Source organism: Setaria viridis, chromosome 9 (assembly GCF_005286985.2).
Source record: "Setaria viridis chromosome 9, Setaria_viridis_v4.0, whole genome shotgun sequence".
Lineage (NCBI taxonomy): Eukaryota > Viridiplantae > Streptophyta > Magnoliopsida > Poales > Poaceae > Setaria > Setaria viridis.
Genome location: NC_048271.2, coordinates 2,924,104 through 2,942,758, shown reverse-complemented (window position 1 = coordinate 2,942,758; position 18,655 = coordinate 2,924,104). Strand labels below are relative to the sequence as shown.

At 40.7% G+C, this 18,655-nt stretch overlaps 3 protein-coding genes across 4 annotated transcripts; 1 reads left to right on the top strand and 2 right to left on the bottom strand.

Moving 5' to 3' along the window:
* Positions 1-104: 104 nt before the first annotated feature.
* On the bottom strand, positions 105-5,177 carry LOC117839380 (mitochondrial import inner membrane translocase subunit TIM44-2). The gene is made up of 14 exons (XM_034719698.2): positions 4,887-5,177; positions 4,094-4,200; positions 3,836-3,910; positions 3,623-3,698; positions 3,460-3,504; positions 2,964-3,371; positions 2,810-2,878; positions 2,653-2,717; positions 2,309-2,377; positions 2,164-2,236; positions 1,526-1,630; positions 1,250-1,321; positions 1,101-1,163; positions 105-565 (listed from the first exon to the last, which is right to left on the bottom strand). Exons 1-14 carry the CDS (start codon positions 4,947-4,949, stop codon positions 431-433), a joined length of 1,425 nt encoding a protein of 474 aa, XP_034575589.1. The 5' UTR covers positions 4,950-5,177; the 3' UTR covers positions 105-430.
* A 535-nt stretch (positions 5,178-5,712) lies between these two features.
* On the bottom strand, positions 5,713-10,481 carry LOC117839381 (FAD synthetase, chloroplastic). Of its 2 annotated transcripts, none has more exons than XM_072290672.1 (5): positions 10,188-10,481; positions 8,792-8,946; positions 7,106-7,241; positions 6,824-6,999; positions 5,713-6,733 (listed from the first exon to the last, which is right to left on the bottom strand). In XM_072290672.1, exons 1-5 carry the CDS (start codon positions 10,343-10,345, stop codon positions 6,237-6,239), a joined length of 1,122 nt encoding a protein of 373 aa, XP_072146773.1. In that variant the 5' UTR covers positions 10,346-10,481; the 3' UTR covers positions 5,713-6,236. The 2 variants fall into 2 exon arrangements, with proteins under 2 accessions (XP_072146773.1, XP_034575590.1); XM_034719699.2 differs by having other exon boundaries at positions 8,792-8,937; positions 10,188-10,480.
* Positions 10,482-11,749: 1,268 nt separating this feature from the next.
* LOC117839055 (uncharacterized) lies at positions 11,750-18,650 on the top strand. The gene is made up of 19 exons (XM_034719297.2): positions 11,750-11,964; positions 12,047-12,107; positions 12,204-12,240; positions 12,522-12,652; positions 12,739-12,828; positions 12,916-13,006; positions 13,231-13,364; positions 13,860-13,999; positions 14,693-14,743; positions 14,832-14,914; positions 15,012-15,066; positions 15,145-15,256; positions 15,529-16,009; positions 16,120-16,333; positions 16,420-16,490; positions 16,984-17,152; positions 17,240-17,360; positions 17,729-18,126; positions 18,242-18,650. Exons 1-19 carry the CDS (start codon positions 11,824-11,826, stop codon positions 18,443-18,445), a joined length of 2,784 nt encoding a protein of 927 aa, XP_034575188.1. The 5' UTR covers positions 11,750-11,823; the 3' UTR covers positions 18,446-18,650.
* Positions 18,651-18,655: the final 5 nt, after the last annotated feature.

Genomic DNA, 18,655 nt, shown 5'->3' with positions numbered 1-18,655 from the left:
CTGCTTGTAGATAACATTGGTGGCTTGAGCCTACATCTACTCAGCAACATCAAGCTGCTGGTGATCCCAAGAATAGCTCCTGAGATCGGATGGGAGCTTCATCCGCACGGAAAGGGCGAGTCAACGAATGTATTGCCATGGTCTGTTGCGTCTGTTACAACTCGGGGGTGTTTCATTTCCGATCTGGAACAAAATGTCACCACTGCGCTGCTGACAACCGTTTCTCAGCAGACGTTGAAACAAGCAACACACGCGTTAGAGGAAAGAATAAGAACAAACTGCTATCATCAGGGCACATCAAAAGAAACAATCTGTGGAAAATTGCTTTGCACCGAGGGGGCAACGTTCTCGCACATTGCTCATTGAGCAGTGGTGAAGGTAGAGCGATAGCTGATAAATGGATGAGCAAGAACAAAAAAGAAGATCTGCTCTATATTAGGGCTTTGACGCCAGCTTGTTGCATCTCACGCAGCCGCCAAACTGGGTAATATGATTCTTCTTCTGGCACCTCGTCGCTGTCCAGAAGTTGCATAGCCCACGAATAAAAGACGGTTTGAATGGTATCCTGCAACATTTACACCAGAAAATACAAATGTCAACCACCATGTCACCTATCGACTAAGATAAGCCAATTACGAGCACATTATCACTTCTGAACACTCCAACTAAACTATTTATGAGGTGCAGGAAATCTTGGGCTTTTCACTCATATATATCATGGTAATCAATTCAATATATAGTGGATAAAAACTTGGGCTATTCATATATACGAATATGAACATCTAATGACCTGCTATGTAAGAGTCACCATGAGGTAACTCAGGTTCAAGTAACGAACCATTGTTTGCAGAGCAAGCAATAATTAATTACCCAAACTCAGGGGGAATGTTTGCGATGTTGCTTTGGTTTTATACTTAATTGCACTAAGATTCGTAAATGGGGATAAAGTCATTCACCAGATTCTATCAAGCATGAGAGAGTTCATGATTGAGACAAATTAAGTCACCCAGATAACATTGGAGTTACCTTATAATCAGCTTACCACACATGACAAACATATAGAAAAGGATGGTTAGATATATCCCATACAAATTGCCTACCTGTCCTCCTTCGGTGACCTCTCCTTCTCTATCTCGGACACAGTATATCTGCTGCGTCTGGAACTGAAATATATATTGGAAACAAGCATATGTTGTAAGTAGGACAAACTCGACCAAAAAAAAAATCAACATACAGCTAATGTACTTACGCGCAAGATAATCATGGGTGAAGATCCAAACATTTTTGTTTCTAATACATCAGCTTCTGAAATGTGCAGGATCTGAAAAGACAATGAACTATAAGATTTTTTTTCTTTGTTCTTTTTTAACAAAGCCAGAAAGCTCTTGTGTGGCTCTTCTCAGATTAGGAGTTAACAAATAATATTCTACAGAACATAGTTAAAAAGAAGGGAAAAAATCAATATTGGATTCAATAAAGCTTTGGGAAAGGGGAATGCTCAAGACATGAGTCAACAAGGGCCTACCTTGTGATCGAAAAATATGCCCTGTGATGCATACGCTTGTCTCTCTCCTTTGCAGCGCTCGATCACTTCCTTGGTGCAATATTTTTTTAAAGTCTCCACATCACCCTGAAAGCAGCATATGTAATTGTCAATTTGTCATATAACCAAAGATTCTTAAAATGTATGTATGTCGGGTGCGTGTGACTTTTCATGTAAATTAAACAGAATCTTAATTGATCCTTTGAACTTATCAAACAGATCCCTTCGAACTTCGCATTATAAACTTATCTGAAACTCATTAATTTCATAATAACTGCACCGAATTTTTTAATCTTTCACCAACTATACATAAAGAAATACTCCTTTTCAAAATGTAATGCTCAGATCACCATTAATATCTCATATATTATAATGTTCATGACCATGACATTAACATCATATGGAAATGCTTTCAAATGTGAATCTGGTGGTACCAAATTTTCATGGTATAATCTGTATCTTTAGGCTAAGTATTGGTCAATATTAAAAAGTTTGAATCTTCAGTTGCATGCGCGCCATACAAAAGCTTTGGTGGGAGTAATACACAACCAGCATCTCATTAGGACAATCAGCAAATCACAATGAATGGAAGGATTTGTCCTTAGTAAGATAAAGGTTACCTTTGAATATGCAGTGAGAACAGGCTTGATCGTTTCTTGAACATCAGCAACAAAATCAGTTAGAGAAAAGGACCTGTGCACAAAACGGTGAAACAGAATTCAGCTACCTCCTGAGTTTCTCAAAGTTATGTTACACACGGCTTACGGGTCTCGTTGCCGAATTTCCCTGAATGTCACCGCAGCTGTGGTTTCTTCAAGCAAAGATTCGTTCAAACTACAAGAAAATAACAAAGGAAAATCAACAGCATGTCAGACACAACAATTTTAATGATTTGCATATGCAAGAAAGAGATCTGCATTTATGTCTTATGCCCATTTGTGTTACTAACGACACCAATGGATTTGCAGCCATCAATGCATCTACAGTAGCCATACTTGGTGCTTTCAAGACGCAATATCTAATGTGCTAAGTGCGCTAGAAAAGCATAGTTCAGATCGAATCCATCTAATTAACCAGACAGAACAAAGAAATGATGGAGTACATCGTACTCTTGAATTTTCTGAACTACTGGATTGTCACTTGTCTCCCATCTTTCTCGGACATCCTCAGCTACCTGCATTTGCATAAGCAAAACATGTATATCCCTACAAGAGGAAACTTTTGACCAGATACATCAAATACAACTGTACAGCATTGTGATGGTACCTCTTGTCCCTTGGTTACAACAGGCTTGGTATATTCATCCACTCTCTTATAGACTGGATGACCTCGGATCTTGTAGAGAGAGAAATGGATTTCAGATAGGGGATTTATATGAAAAAAGATAGGAACAGAGTTTAACAATATCCTCTAAAGATACCTTATCCTTAAATGCTTCCCATTTTTCACCCAGCACCGACTTCTTTGTTGGCATAATAACTAAATCGGTTCTTGTACTCTTTTCTACTTTAGCAGAAGCATGTCTAGCTTGATGTTTCTTCTTTCTGCTAGAGGTAGAGCTTAACTCTTCCTTGATGATTTCATATCCCTGCTTAGCTAAAGTTGAGGCTCTTGTATCCTTCAACTTTGCAAATGCACCAGATACAACTGGTGAAGCAGATGAGATTGTTGACTTCAATTTAGTAAACAATGTATAGCTGCTTGTGGCATCTTCAGACGTGCCATCTGAATGCGAGGATGACTCAGTTTTCTCCTGTTTTGAAGCTCCAGGAGAACCATCCTTGCAACTTGTACTCTCTTCTTTTCCAAGTCCAAAACTTTCCTTTACCTGTTAACAATTCAACCAAGGCAAAGAATACGTGTTTAAAGAAATTCATGATCCATACTGTATCAAAGTGTTATTGATTATCACTCACCTCTTCTTTAGCAGCAAACACTTTCTCTTTTATATTTGCAGTAACCTAAGAGTGAAAAAAGAATTGCCCCCATAAATTTATGAGCATAAAAAAATAAAGATATGAGTAGGACACATTTGTCAATATTAAACAATCATCCTTCACAAACACTGTGGCTGACTACCTTTTTAGATGTCTCCTCAGCTTCACTCCAAACATCATCAACACTTTTGTATATTGTCTCAGTCGTTTTCTTAGTTCTGCATAAATCATATTGTGATGTCTTCAAGTAAGACACTTAAAAGTGCAGAGCTTCATTCATTCAAGTATATACGAAATTTAAACACTATGTAGAAGATTCAAAATGAAAATAGTGCAATACTTCGCCAATTTATACCTTACTTTGAGGTCTTCCTTTACCACACCAATTTTCTCACCGAACTCCTTCATGGATTTTTGGAACTCAGGATTACTGCAACAAATAATAATAATAAACGAAGGGAAAAAGTGCTGATATGCACAATTCTCTATAAAGGTGATCAAATAGTATATAATGAAAGGAGAAACACCTAAAGATATTTAACTATCATATGCCTGCTACATTGATCTTTTTGTGGTCACCATGGCAGTGGAGACCTTAGAAAGTAACACATACCTCTTGGCCTCCCCCTTTAGTTGCTTCGAGAACTCATTGAAAACACTTAAATTCCTGTTATTCAAATGTCTATATCCAGTAATTGCTTGCACATTTGCGCTTGCTGCCTACACCACGTAACAGCAATTGCATGGCAATTAGTAAAATGCAGGTAGTGATGTAATATAAAGGAATACAGTATGAAAATAGGGTTAACGAATCAAACTCCATGGGCATCCCACATTGGTTGGACCATATATTGGATAGAGAAAAAGGCCTAGTCATCTAGATGACTTCGTTTTTTAAGTACAATAAACAAAGAAAAGTCTACCTAACCTATGAAATCGTATTGTTTGTGTCATTGTAAATAAGCAACCCATAATGAAATGAAGATGCAAACCAAGTTTGAATTGTCATTTGTCTTGTTTGCGCAACCATAAAAATAATCCATGGAACAAATTAATTTCACACAAGTCTTCAAATTCAATTAAACACAAAGCATGTGTAGCACAAACTTAGCAAACAAATGGCTCTTTTTTTTTTGTTGGAACTGCAGGACTGAACAAGTTTTCCCAATGGATCCACACTAGTGGCTACTCCTCAACAACAAAGAAAATGCTCATCAGCTATTTCAGACGATAGACTATTTCTCGACAGAACAGAGCAAATGACCATCTGCTATTTCAGAAAAACATGACCTTTACTCATTTTTGTCTCGCTGTCCCCTCCTAAACCTCTTCTAGACACCAACGCCCACATGTACCTTGCTATTCGAAGTCTATTACCAAAGAGCTAAAAGAGACTGAACACTCACCAATCGCAGCGCGGCTTCGGACGAGGGCCGCCGCAGAGCCCGGAGCAGCGCGGAAGTCGCCATCCCTAAAGCAATCAGCGGGCCGCGGGGCGAAAGCCTGCCGTAGGGTTCCCGCGAACCTTCTGACGGTGGTCGGGGCGGCGAAGCGGCTCTCCGAACTTCCTTAACTGGTGGCGCGCGTGCGGAGGGAGGAGGCGGCGGGAGGATCGCCGGACGCCGGAGCTGGCGGCGCGCGTGCGGAGGGAGAAAGCGGCGGCGGGAGGGATTATAGGTTTAAGGGAAGACGGGAAGGGGAAGGACCAGGGTGTAATAATAGTAAAATTTTGTACCTTGTGTAACTCGACTTTTGCAAATTGTGCGTGAGCGGCGAGGGCTTATATGTAATACTTGAAAAATGCGTGTGCATTTTTGTCACCAACGTGCAGATATTTTCTTGGGGCGAAAGATGGTCGAATCATGATCGATTCGAACTCCTATCTGGCGGTCAACGGGGGGAAGGCCAGGCAAATTCTTCACGGTTTTGCAAGCGTTTTACTCAAATTTATGCAATTTTGTCCGTGTTCATTCATTTCGTTGATGATTCGTCAGTTGGGCATGGCACAATCAAAAGAACTCGATTCCTAAGCGGCTAAGCACAATCAGACAATTATGCAGAGGCGCATTCACTGTTTTTTTAAAGCATTCCACAATTGGGAAAGGTTTTAGGATAAACCTATTTGGTAAATTGGTGCTGCAGAAGTTGCCAGTATCTTCAGGTGTGCACCACCAGGAAAAAAAAAACTTCTCCCTTTAGTCTCCAGACGTTAAGCATGTCTAACAAGTAGTGTTGTTGATGTTAGCAGCAGCCAAAGGGACAGCTGCAATCTTGTATAAAAGAAATCCGGAGGAATCTCAAATGTTTTTATCAGAAAAGTTCTGATTATAGCAGCTAAACATCAAGTGATAACAGATGCTACAATGTTGACAGATTACCAACCATGCTCCCTATCAATGTGTGAACTACAACTACAATGTATAAACTACATGGCGTGAAGTTGGAAGGTAAGCCCCTTTCCTGAATTTGATTCGATAGATGCAGCTCGAAAGGTCAAAAAAATGCCACTGTGACTCCACAGTCATCCTTGTATGGTAACCTTGGACTAATCTTGTCTTTTCTGTAAGAAAGCATTCTTGTGAGACTACAAGATGCTCCTGAACACAATCATGGTGAGGCATACCGCATACTTGAACAGAGTCTTTGACTTCCCTTGCAGTATTTTCACTAAACTCTTCTCCTTTCGGCAACAATCACCAAAAAAGGGCAACTGAAAAAAATGGGCTCCCACCAATAGAGCACAAATTTACACAACTTTATCCAAACTCAATGCCTAATTGCCGGACTTCTTGAATAGGATTGGGAGACAAACTGTTCTCATCTTTCATCTCAATGACAATGGTGTCAGAGTTGATGATCACTCTACATGGTCCAAGATACCCTCCATTAACAAGTTCGCAGTTTTCATACAGACCTTCAGCTGGTGGCATATTCAACATGCAGGAATTAGGGAATACAATCTTTTTCCTTTCATGAAAGCACTTTTGGTTAACCATTAGCACAAGACGGTGTTTCCTCCCGAGTAATTCAGAGACGTATTCCATGTCACCCATAGCCAACGCATGTCGGACACGGCTGGAAGAAACCTGTCCCTTATCACTTGAATTTATAGCAGCTGCAACTCCATTATGAGCTCTTTTTGCTGTGTCCATGACAGAGCGTACAATGAATGCACTTAAACCAAATTCCTCACATAGTTTCACTAACTCAGCTGCATCACCGGATGCTTTATAACCAAATCTATAATTTTCACCTGTCATTGTAAAAGAAGAAATATATTATTGAAGGGGCACGATGGTGAAGCACAATACAGCACCTGCAGGAGAAAATAAAATGCATGTACCTGCCACGACACCTTTTATTCTAAGATCCTTTGATAACCTTTCAACAAACTGTCGTGGAGACAGGGACCTGACCTTTGAAAACTCAACTTGGTATTCAAGAGGTACCACATTCCTACAGTAAGGAGCCCAGGATGAAAGGACTCGCTTGCGATCACACTGAGCAACTATAGGAGGCCTGTACAGAAGGAAATAGTCATGTGAAGCTCTCCCTGATTTGGGGTTAATGATTGCCAAAGAGAAGTCTCTAAAGGGAAGCTAGGAAAGTTTTCGTGCAGGCCCACCTATATGTCCAGCCAAGTACTTCGGCCATTCCCACGAAAGAAAGAAGAAAAGGAGTCCCTGCTTTAGAAGCATGCATTGCCAATTCCCGATGGCCTACGTGAAGGGCGTCAAACTTTCCCAGGGCGACTATGCCACCTAAAATGTGTATGGAATATGAGAGAAGCTTATACATAACAGAAAGGGACCAATAACAGAAGTGTGTAACAAAATCTCATAACTACAAGAACAAAAGAACATGTGGTCTAGTTCTAAAGAAAAGAACATGTGATCTAGCCATATAACAACAGCGAGGGGCAATAGAGACAATATAACTTCAACTGCAAGGAGCAACAAAACGGACTAAACAAACACTCTGACTTTCACTACAGAGACCTGAAACTTTGACCAAGTGGTTGCCTTCTACTTCAGTTTTTTTTTTATCATATTTAATTTGTACCATATGCGCCATGTCCTATGCCATTCCATAGTATAAATATGCTATTATGATGTACCATTTCTAGACTTGCCTTCCCAATATGGACCAAGTTGCAGATACTGATATCTGCACACACAGAAAGGAGAAAAAATATTGCAACAAAAATCTAAAAATGTCTACATTTACTTTAGACCAAGTGAGTGTAAAACTGTCAAAATTGATCTTTTGCAACATATGGCCTAAAATATGCATATTTACCTTGCAGGTGTTCGAATCTAGAACTGGCAGGCACCAATATTCAAGTAAAGGATAAAAAAGTACCACATGCCAATCCACAGACCATGACTAATGAATAAGTTCCCCAATTGTTGAGTGTTTCAGTGGGATCTGGCTGAGAATGTTTCTACAAATCTTAAAATAATATGTTTTACTTACTTTTAGGGCTAAATTTGCTAAGTTTGTTCTACTTTGATGTACTGAAATGGTAGAAATGAGTAAATCCGTAAGCTTTATGTTCTATGGACTGCGAACAGTATAAGACAAAATACAAAATCAATTCCGGCTCAAGCCCAAACTCAAGTCGTTGGAAGTTGGAACCAACACCTGGAAGGCCTCATTTGTTTCTTTTCTGCATGTGAAGCAGAGATGCTCCTTCATGCATCTTCCATCACTATATCCAGGCGTCTCCAATGCAGTAACAAACATCCTAGAAGCCCATACATACCCAAAGTCCCAACTCCAAACTCAGGCGTGCTTCAGTCAGCATAGAACATAAGTAATGATGGACTAAGCAATGGTTTTATTGGTTTACTCAAGGATATGTACCACACAAAAAAGGGTGAGTGATACGAGGAGGCACTTCACATAATACCTCTAGGGCTTTGGAAGGAGACAATTAGAGGAAGAAATGTTGGTGGTTGATCAATATAGCATGAGAATGAGAGATATATCATAGTCATAAAGATGGTTACACAGATGGCATGCAACCTTCTCTGAAGTATACAAAACTCCAAATTGCCCTTTAGATAAAGTTTGCTATGACTTCAATACTGGCCTCATATAAAATCTAAGCATGTTTAGCATTTTTATTAGCAAAGCATAAAGTGTATCTTATTATCTTTAATTATGAGTGCGCAGTTACTAGCAGAACAGTTTTACCTGAAATAAGCCGATAACCACCTTATAGAGGTGCATGATTTCAATTCTGTTTATAAATCAAAGTAGCATTTTGGAACTTGGATGGTACAATAGATTGTCCACATAAACTTACCAAGCACACAATCTTGATCTTCTCCACAATCTATTAGGAGCTTGTCGTTAACTAAATCATCATTTTTCTGTCTGACCCCTGAGTGTCCAGATGAACTGAAGGTCTTAATTGAAATCCTACTCTGCCCCTTCTTCATGTCTAGATGCCTGTTTTGACTGAAGTAACATAAGTGTGTCGCCAAACTCTCAAAGCTAATAAAGATTTAAGACTAAAAACAGTTAGTTTTAATAAACAAATTCAGAACCTGTGCTAATGTACACCAAAAAAATTACTTTCATTTTGATAAGAAAGTAGAAATCATAGTGCTAAAGGAGGATACATGTATCTTTACATGCCTACAAATTTTGAGTCTTAAGCAATTGATAGATTCGTTAGTCATTCCATACTCCAATTTGGACCAAGGATCTTATATAAAGTTCAAATTAGTAAATATAAATGATAGCTAACTTCTAGGGCTCCGCAGGTTGCATCGTAAACAATTAGGGAAACAGTAAAACCTTATGTGGTCTGTACACAAAATATGGTGGTTCTATCTTTTTTTTCTCTCTCTCAAACACGCAGGAGAACTCGTGTCATTGTATTAATAGAAGGAAACAGTCTGAATACATGCCGATTCCATGGCTGGGATTAGTTATTTGTTACATTCGCACCCTTTCAAGATCTGAACTACCCTATTACAGCCTTTAATGCAAGAGAGGCTTTCTAATGCCTTTGCCCCAGCCATTATCCACAGGGTTGCCTGTTCGATAACTTCCTGCAGCAGCAGATATGGCTGCTGTACCTTTTTTCCAAACCCCTTTTGCCCGCACGGTTGCAATCCGCACCTCCCTTTGGTTGATTTTGACATGCAGCCTAGCTTGGCCGATAGATCCTAGGTGATAGAATTTAACCCAGCGGGTTCGGTAGCAATACGACACATCTCACACACATAACGTAACGCTTACTACATCATAGATTCCAACCTCCCATCACAGAATCATGTACAAGCTAACTTCAACTCCTTACATTAAATAAAAAATTATAGTTTGTCGCCTACTAGAAAGTCAAAGCACAGAAATTCGTTGCCTTTGAAAAGCGTTAGTATGGCTCATAAACCCTAGTAACAAGCCACATAGAACTTAACCCCTCAAATATGACCGGCATTCGGATCCCCAGTCTTGAATATCCCAAGCTTCTCATCATGTTCCAGTATATATAGAAATGTTCTAACGGAACAGTCCTTTCAAATATGATTGCAAATAAGAAGGTGCTATCGACTGCCCCCGACGCTCAACGGAACAGTCCTTTCGTCGAACAGCTAGCAAGCGCGGGCACCATTTTCAGTACCTGGCGCTGACAGCAATAGAGATGAAAGGCGGAGCTGCAACGACGACAAGAACAGGAGGCAGCTCATCACCTGAAGCGGAACGCGGGCGGCAGGATGGGGCGGGGAGGCCCGGGCGGGCCGCGGCGGGGGCAGCGGAGGAGCGGCGGCCACTGGGGCGCCGGGGACGGGGAGGGAGAAGGGGAGCGGAGGGCGCAGGCGAGCGCCGCGGCGGCGGCGCCCCTCTCCATCCCACTCCCACCCACCACGCGCGGAGGGCGCCGCCTTCCTGTTCCTTTTCGCCGTGGGGAGCTTGGCGGGCCGCGTCGTCGTCTTCTCCGCCGCTTGCTCGCTGCTGTGGCGGGTGGCGGCAGCCTGACCGGCCGCTGCCCGTTAGATGAGGTGCGGTTCGCACATCCCGTGTCGCCGTCTAGGCCGCGGGGTCAGGACGGGGGCGTGCGATGCGCGAGCAGGTTCCAGTGTTCCACGCACCAGGCACCAGGCACCAGGCACCAGGCACCAGGCCAGGCAGGGACGGGGAGAGTGGGGGACGGGCCACGTCGCGTTTGGCAGGGAACGAGTCGAACTATCGAGTTCATAGGTCATCATACGTGATTCATGTGCAAACTATGCCATTTTGATTTAGATTTTCTGAAAGACAACTTGGATTATCTAAACACTCTTCTTATAATGACTGAAAATAGAAAAAAGATTTGTTCAACCAATGTGAACTGCTCAAAATCCTTCCTTGTTTTTTTGAGATCTCAAGAAGCTCGGTGAAATACATCTAATGGAGGCATCCCCGAAAAAATAAAATCCACAAAAAGAATTGCGAACAAATGTTATGATGTGACGTTAGAGTTCTTCTAGGGAGGGGAGTTGCGCTATGCGGCCCTGAAGGGAGGTTTCTTGGTAGCAATCTTTTTTTGAGTAGAAGGCGGGCTTGTAGTGTGGCTAGAGACAGTGGTAGATGGCAACCCAGAACGAACTACTTCAATGAAAAAGAAAGATATAGAATTATGATAAAAAAAGATATAGAATTGTAATGAGAGAAGATGAAAGGATATAGACTTTAGGAAAGGAAAAAAAATAGACAGGTGTAATATAGCATATTCGTAACTAATTAATTATGTGTAAAAAGTTAATTTATTTCTTGGACATAGCTATCGTATGCTACTAGGTGAACCGCCCATATTGTTGCAGGGATTTGTAGAATAGTATTAGGTGAGATATGGTTGAATAAATAATACGGAGCGGTTGATGTACGAGGAGTAAGAGAGTCTTATGTGCACCGTGTACGTATCTCTTTGGTTACTCATGGTTCTTTTCGGCAATCCTAGTGCATGAACAAATATATGGTGCTGCATGCAACCAGTCATGAAGAAGAAAGCAACGCCACCATGTACATACTTGTTGACACGGGGGATCGCGTGAGCTTCAACGAACACGCACGGCCGAGGCAAAAGCATCTTCGAACCTCCTTCCTCGCGTCCCCACGTCGACGTCGTCAACTCTTAACACTCCTCAGTGGGCCGTCCTTTCGCCAATTCGCCTTGTCATCCGAAAGCCCAACCTTTCAAAAATTGGCCGAACCCAACAACATCTACGTGAAGCCCATAACAGGCCTCCTATTCTCTCCCAACCATAAACCCTAGCCCAACAAAACCTCCGGTCTCATCATCGCCGCCGTGAAGCCCCCAGTTCCCACGGTTCCCCCACGACGCCGGCGATGGGCAAGCGGAAGCAGCGCGGCGGCGGCGGCGGAGAACCCGCCGGGGAAGGCGAAGCGGCCACAGGCGGCACTGGAGGTGGGCACAGCCCGTCCACCGTGTTCGTCTCCAACCTGCCCTATACCTTCAAGTCCTCCGATGTAAGCGCGCGCTGCCGAATGCCCCAACTGCTACCTTCATCTGCGGTTGTAGCTCGGAATTGAGCGTTCCGTTGTTGTGCAGCTCGAGGCGGTGTTTAGCGAGGTCGGCCCGGTGCGGCGTTGCTTCATGGTTGCGGAGAAAGGTGAGCTGGAGAAATTCGGATGCTGTTTAGTCGGGAGTGATATCACGCTGATTGGGATTGGCTAGTTATGCTTATCCTGCTACGGTTTTACTGCAGGATCGGAGACGAGTCGAGGCTTTGGGTTCGTGCAATTGTAAGTTGATTCAGAAATCCATGCTCTAACACTTTTGTTAGAATCTATAAGGTGTTTTATTGTTAGCAAAGTTGTTGACAATAGAGGCATAGAGCATAATTCAACATTCACTTGGCCAAAATGACCAAATGATATAAACTTACCATATACCTTGATGCCTGTTCCAATACTTGATTACTTGTCATGATTGTTCATGCTTAACTGTGCTGATGCTAATAACATTTTTCTTGACACTGTTAAGCATTGTTTTGGTTAACGTAATGTGTTACCATTGGTACCAGCGCAACTGTTCAAGATGCTGAGCGAGCTATTCAACAAAAGAATGGATTTCCTGTTGCTGGTAGGAAAATCAGAGTTAAGCTAGCAATAAATCGTGCCCCACTGAAGGAACGCTTGCAAAAGAAAGAGAATAGTAAGGCTCTATTCGTTACAATTTGTTGCCACTGAAGTTCAATACAGAGTGGATCTGATGGTCTTGTGTTCTTCTCTTGTGAGCAGTACAAGCAAAGGACTCTGATGCAAAAGATGAAGCAGATGATACTTCTGCTACTGTAAAGCATAAGGAGAGTTCCATTAAGGCAGATTCAGGTTTTAATGGAAACTATTTTTCTTGTTGTGTATTTATTCCGTTGTTAATATTCCTCAATACCAATACAATATGCTATGTTGGACCAGAGAAACCACAGCTGTTGGCAAAGGATGCTATGGTATCAAAGGAAGCTTCCATTGGTGACAGCGATAAAGTGAAAAGTTCTGAAAAGCAAAGGTTTGTACTGGAATATTTTACTTTAAGAAGTCATTGCCTAAATCTAATTCATCATATTTTATGTAAAATTTGCCTATATTATCGTCGACTCATTCTTAGTATTTCCTTGTTGCCATAGATGGATGATTTGGTAGTATGTAATGCTTAATTATAATTTTGTTAAGGATGTTCTGTTTTTTCTTCCCTTTGGATTGACTGGCAATTTTAATCTTGTTGCTATAAAGGGTTGCAAAAACGGTGATTTTTGGTGGTCTGCCAGACTTTGCCATGGCCAGTGAGGTTTTCCGTCAAGCTGGAGAGATTGGTCCGGTTGTATCTGTAAACTATCCACTTCCCAAAGAGGAAATGGAACTCCATGGTATGCTATTTTCATGTTTACATTTTTTATTTTAGTTTAATCATGTAAATTGTATTTATGTGTTGTAATTTCTCGGTGGAAGTACTTTAAATTAATTCTGCAACAGTCATTGAGAGCTGCATAATTATTAGTTTCTTGTTTGGCTTGAGTGATGATACCGATCTAACCTGGCAGCATCAAATGATCTATTTCTTATGTTTGTACATTGATTACATCCATATATGTGAATGGTGATGTTACTGTTTTTCTTTTGAGTTAGTTTTCAGCATCTACTATATTTGACATTTCCTGGAGGCTCTTTTGACCCATTACTTGTTGCTTTAATGTTTCAATGGGAAAATTTAAAAACTCTTGCACTGTACATGACAGTTTCAGTCCTACCTCCCTTCTTGCTACTTGACCAAGCACCTACTGTTATTCACTTATTCTTGCTTACTGCAGCTAGCATGTGTAGTAAGATGCCTAACCATAAAATGTGACTGCAATTCCCTGCAGGACTTGCTCGAGATGGATGCACATCAGATGCAGCAGCTGTACTCTTTGCAAGTGTCAAATCGGCTTGGGATTCTGTTGTCCGCCTACATCGTAAGGAAGTCAAGGGAGCAATTGTTTGGGCTCGCCAACTTGGAGGAGAGGTGACTTAATAGCTAGTCGTATTCCTATTATGCAATTAATATGTTTTGTTTCCTGCAATCGTTTAAATGTACTCATTTCCGAATTTGTTTGTATTTGAATGCCATCTGCATACACTTATTCCTTCTAGTACTAGAATGTTTGTTACGACATACTAAAGAACATTTCGAAGTGCTTTAATGAGCAATGGATTTAGATTCCAAATTTTGTCTGTCTCAAGAAATCCTGTCAACACCTCATACAGTAATATATCACAAATGTTCAGAATCTAATTTTCAAATAAATTAGTCTGCTACAGTCCTGCATAAGTCTTATTCATTTAAGTAGTATTCTTTTTGTTGCTTAGTAGAATATTACAGGTTAGCGAATTAAGAAGTATCTGTGGTTTTATGTTACTAGGTAATATAATGTTGGGAGGTTTAATAATGGGTGTTGACGGTAAATAGTTGATAATGATGAATCATCAAGTGTTAATAGATTAAAAGATAAAGTATGCTTTCTCTTTAAATAAGATGCTCCCAGATATTGTATTCATGGCTGCTGACTAAATCCGTGCTAGTAAGACTTGGCATGAATTAACAGAAAAATCTAGTTTTTTTTTATTGATTTTGTTTCCTCTGGCTATCTGTAGAACCACCGCTACCCTTTCCTCATTTGCTTGCAAGTGCCTGAAAGTTGCTTTCTTTATATTTTAGGGTTCAAAGATCAGGAAATGGCGAGTGATTGTCAGGAACCTGCCATTCAAGGTGCTCGATTAAGTGGCTGTTCTTCCAATCTGTTTTTTTTTTCTTTTCTCTATAGCAGATAAGCTAAAATGTGTGTATATCGCTGCAGATTACAGAAAAGGAGATAATGGATATGTTCAGTTCAGCAGGGTTTGTCTGGGATGTGTCTATTCCTCATAAGTCTGATGAGGGGTATGTTAATTTTCCATTGAATCCTTTGTTCCTTAAGTGAATTAATAAAACTTGCAAGATATGATAGCTTGATTATATTTACTCTTTAATTTAATAGGTTATCAAAAGGCTTTGCTTTTGTATCATTCACACGGAAGCAGGATGCAGAAAATGTATGGTCAGTACCCTATTCAGTAAGAGTACAAAAATGCATTTAAAATTTCTAATCATCATGAATTTTTCTGAATCAGGCTATAAAAAATATTAATGGAAAAGTTGTAGCTAAGAGACCGGTGGCTGTTGATTGGGCTGTTCCAAAAAAAGTATACACTGTTGCGGCAAAATCAGGTGCCGAGGATAATGGTAAATACAAAGTTTCCTTTATCTTCACTCTTCTTTTTCATTCCTCAAGTCATTTGTTTATCAAGTGCACAAAATTAAAGAGTTCTCTCATAGCTAATGCAAGATTTATGTCACCTGAATGATTATGAATGGCTTACCATGTGCCTTTCACATTTGTGTAACCAAATATTCGATATTGCACTCTTTATGTCATCTCAATTATTATATTTGCTCTGTATTTTTCTTAGTTTACTATTTGGGAGCCACATCTCATGTATGTGTTGTATTTCCAGAGCTTGCGAATGTACCTGACGATGGCAGTGATGATGACACCTCTGAAGAGAACCTTGTTGGAGAAGATGATAGCTCTGAACTTGATCAGGAGATTTCTAATCGTCCATCTGAGGATGATTTCAAAACTGAAGTAGATATTTCTAGAAAAGTTCTTGAAAATTTGATCAAGTCATCAGAGAAGTCTGAACCATCTGGTGTTGACGGTTCAGATATTGATACTGACACTGAAACAGAAAATGACACACCAGAAAAGAAGAAACCTGAGTCACCTGTAGCTGGCAAGTCGGCTAAGTCGAAACGTGTAACAGATGCAAAAATCACTGATCCTGCTTCCAAACCTGATAAAAAGGATACAGACCTGGATAGGACTATATTCATCAGCAACCTTCCTTTTGATATAAGTAACGAGGAGGTAACAAAGCGCTTCTCAGTTTTTGGGAAGGTTGAATCTTTCTTCCCGGTTCTTCATAAACTCACAAAGTATGTTTGACCATCATGTTTATCCATCTTTATCTTAAGTTATATATCAACCAGTGAACATTCACTTGGCATTCTTGTTGATGCTAACAGTTTTTGTGCTGTCTATGCAGGAGACCTAGAGGTACTGGTTTCCTGAAGTTTTCTACTGCAGAGGCAGCTGATGCAGCAGTTTCTGCCGCCAATGCTGCTCCTGGCTTAGGTATATTTATGAAGAGTAGGGCACTTAATGTTATGAAAGCAATGGACAAGGAGTCGGCTCACAAAAAGGCACTTGACAAGGCAAAAACTGAGGTTGAGGATAGACGGAATCTGTACTTGGCCAAGGCAAGTTCTTCAGCATTTCATTTTGCATGTGAATTGTAGCGAGTCTCGTCCATTATTATGTTACTGAAAGTTTGGTCCTCAAGCAGGAGGGTGAAATACTTGCTGGAACACCAGCTGCTGAAGGTGTGTCAGATGCTGACATGAATAAACGTAACTGGTAAGAGCTTATCCTTATTCTTCATCATTTCATATTCTAGCTAGTATGTGTTTATTTTTTCTGTTGATAATGTGTTCCATACCTGTTGTTTCCATATTCTTTTTGCAACTTGTCAGAATCAGGTTACCAGGCCATTGGCAAATACTACCTCCGTTCGTTTATATATAACGCCGGCTTGCTCAAAATTAAGCTGATCAACGTCATATATAAATGAACAGAGGGAGTATGTGTTTATTCCTTCTAGTAAATGATTTTCACATTTTTGGATGCTATATTCATGCTTGGAAGGGAACTGCACTTCTTTTTGTTACATACATTAAAAAACTTTTATATTTGCAACCATAGCTGCTGACATCATTTGGCTTACATATTCTGTCAATGAATGAATGATAATTCTTTTCCCTGATATACTTGCTACCCTAGCTAATGGCAAATATTTGGTCATATATTACATTGATGATCTGACAGTATCTTTTTTATTTGTCTGTTTTAGGTTGGCTAGAAGGAAAGCGGAGATGCTTCAGTCTCCAAAGTTTCACGTGTCCAAAACAAGGCTTATCATCTACAATTTGCCTAAGACTATGACCATTAATGATGTAAAGAAGCTTTGCAGAGAAGCAGTCATTTCTCGTGCTACCAGACAAAATCCTGTCATCCGGAAGGTTTCATGGAGTTCCTTTTGTTTAGTTTCTTCTCTCATTTTGCTATGTGTGTTTTGTGATGCTGATGCCAATACATTTTTTGAGCAGGTAAATATCCTGAAGAATGAAAAGAAAGGGGTACAGAAACATTCGCGTGGTGTAGCCTTTGTTGATTTTCAAGAACATGAGCACGCTCTTGTCGCTCTAAGAGTTCTAAACAACAACCCTGGTACTCTCCGCTCTTGAATAGTTACTGCAGTCATGTTGTGTTAATTGCTCTGTCTCCCTGTTGCAACTTTTGTTGTCTTTCAATTAATTGATTTTGTCTATTTAGTAATCCTTATGTTGCCACCGTCCTTAAGTTTTGTATTGGGTATACAGCACACTTGGACCAGGGTTGCTGCCAATATTTTGCACTGGAGAAATGATAGATCACCACCATGCCTGTCTTATCATACTGTTACTATCTTTGGTCTTTTTTACAAACATATTGGCTGTTTGCTTCTATTTTTTTCATAAAGCCATCCCCTACATGGTAATTGGTAGTGAACTGACTTAGTTCCAGTTATAATTTATTAGTGTTTTCGTTCTCTGCAGAAACCTTTGGTGCAGAACGGCGTCCAATTGTGGAGTTTGCTCTTGAGGATGTTGAAAAGGTTAGGCTTCAGAAGATTCGAATGGAACGCAATCGGAAGTCAGCAGCAGAAGCTGCAGAAAATCAGCAGAGTCCTTCAGGGGATCAACCTGCAGGCGATGGCAGTCATGCAGGTAGCAGAAGGACATTCAGAAAAGGTAACAAGCAGAGATCACATGATAGACCATCTAAACCATCCGATTCTGGCGAAGGGCCTGCCAAGGATCCTGTTGCTGGAGATCAAAGTGCTGTGGAAGGTGTAAGAAAGGGAAGACCTGCAAAGAGATCAAGGAAGTCAAATGAGGGTACCATTTTGGCGGATCGAGATCGAAAAGATGCAACCCCAATTGCTGCTGGGAATGTAAGTTTTTTTTTAAAAAAAAACAAAAATCTTTCCTGAATATACACCTTATTAAGTTCTCCAGTTTTACTGCAGTAAAGTGATATTAAATGGTTACCTATTTCATTTGATGCAGCAAGCTGTGTCGAGCGAGCATGATCAATCAGTTGCTCCCAAGAAAAGGAAAAACAGAAAAGACGGCCAGACAGAGCAAAAGAGAGGAAAGGCTACAAAAAGGACAAGGAAAGAACCTACCGGGGAAGGAGGCGTCGATAAGTCACTGGTGGAGCAGTATCGTTCCAAATTCTTGCAACATGGCGTGAGCAAAACCAAAGCGTAGTTGAGTGGGATTGCTGTTGGAGTGCAGCACGGTGATTTGAACCAGCGTGTCGAAGGCTACGTTTCCAAAGAGCACGCCTCCACAAACCTTTTTAACCCCTTCCGGGTATGCCAAAATTTTGGTTGTAATGTTGTGATCGTCTTGGTCGATCTGTACCCTGGATGATATTGACTGATATTTGTCGAGGAATCTATTTACAGCCGTATGAGT

Coding starts and splice junctions, on each gene's coding strand:
- LOC117839380 (XM_034719698.2), bottom strand. CDS start 4,949: ATGGCGACTTCCGCGCTGCTCCGGGCTCTGCGGCGGCCCTCGTCCGAA. Junction 3,911..4,093: donor CTAAAGGGGGAGGCCAAGAG/GTATGTGTTACT, acceptor TATTTGTTGCAG/TAATCCTGAGTTCCAAAAAT. Junction 1,322..1,525: donor GCATATTTTTCGATCACAAG/GTAGGCCCTTGT, acceptor TTGTCTTTTCAG/ATCCTGCACATTTCAGAAGC.
- LOC117839381 (XM_072290672.1), bottom strand. CDS start 10,345: ATGGAGAGGGGCGCCGCCGCCGCGGCGCTCGCCTGCGCCCTCCGCTCC. Junction 8,947..10,187: donor CCGCCCGCGTTCCGCTTCAG/GTGATGAGCTGC, acceptor ATGTTACTTCAG/TCAAAACAGGCATCTAGACA. Junction 7,000..7,105: donor GTACTTGGCTGGACATATAG/GTGGGCCTGCAC, acceptor CCTTCTGTACAG/GCCTCCTATAGTTGCTCAGT.
- LOC117839055 (XM_034719297.2), top strand. CDS start 11,824: ATGGGCAAGCGGAAGCAGCGCGGCGGCGGCGGCGGAGAACCCGCCGGG. Junction 12,108..12,203: donor CTTCATGGTTGCGGAGAAAG/GTGAGCTGGAGA, acceptor GTTTTACTGCAG/GATCGGAGACGAGTCGAGGC. Junction 17,153..17,239: donor AAAATCCTGTCATCCGGAAG/GTTTCATGGAGT, acceptor TTTTTTGAGCAG/GTAAATATCCTGAAGAATGA.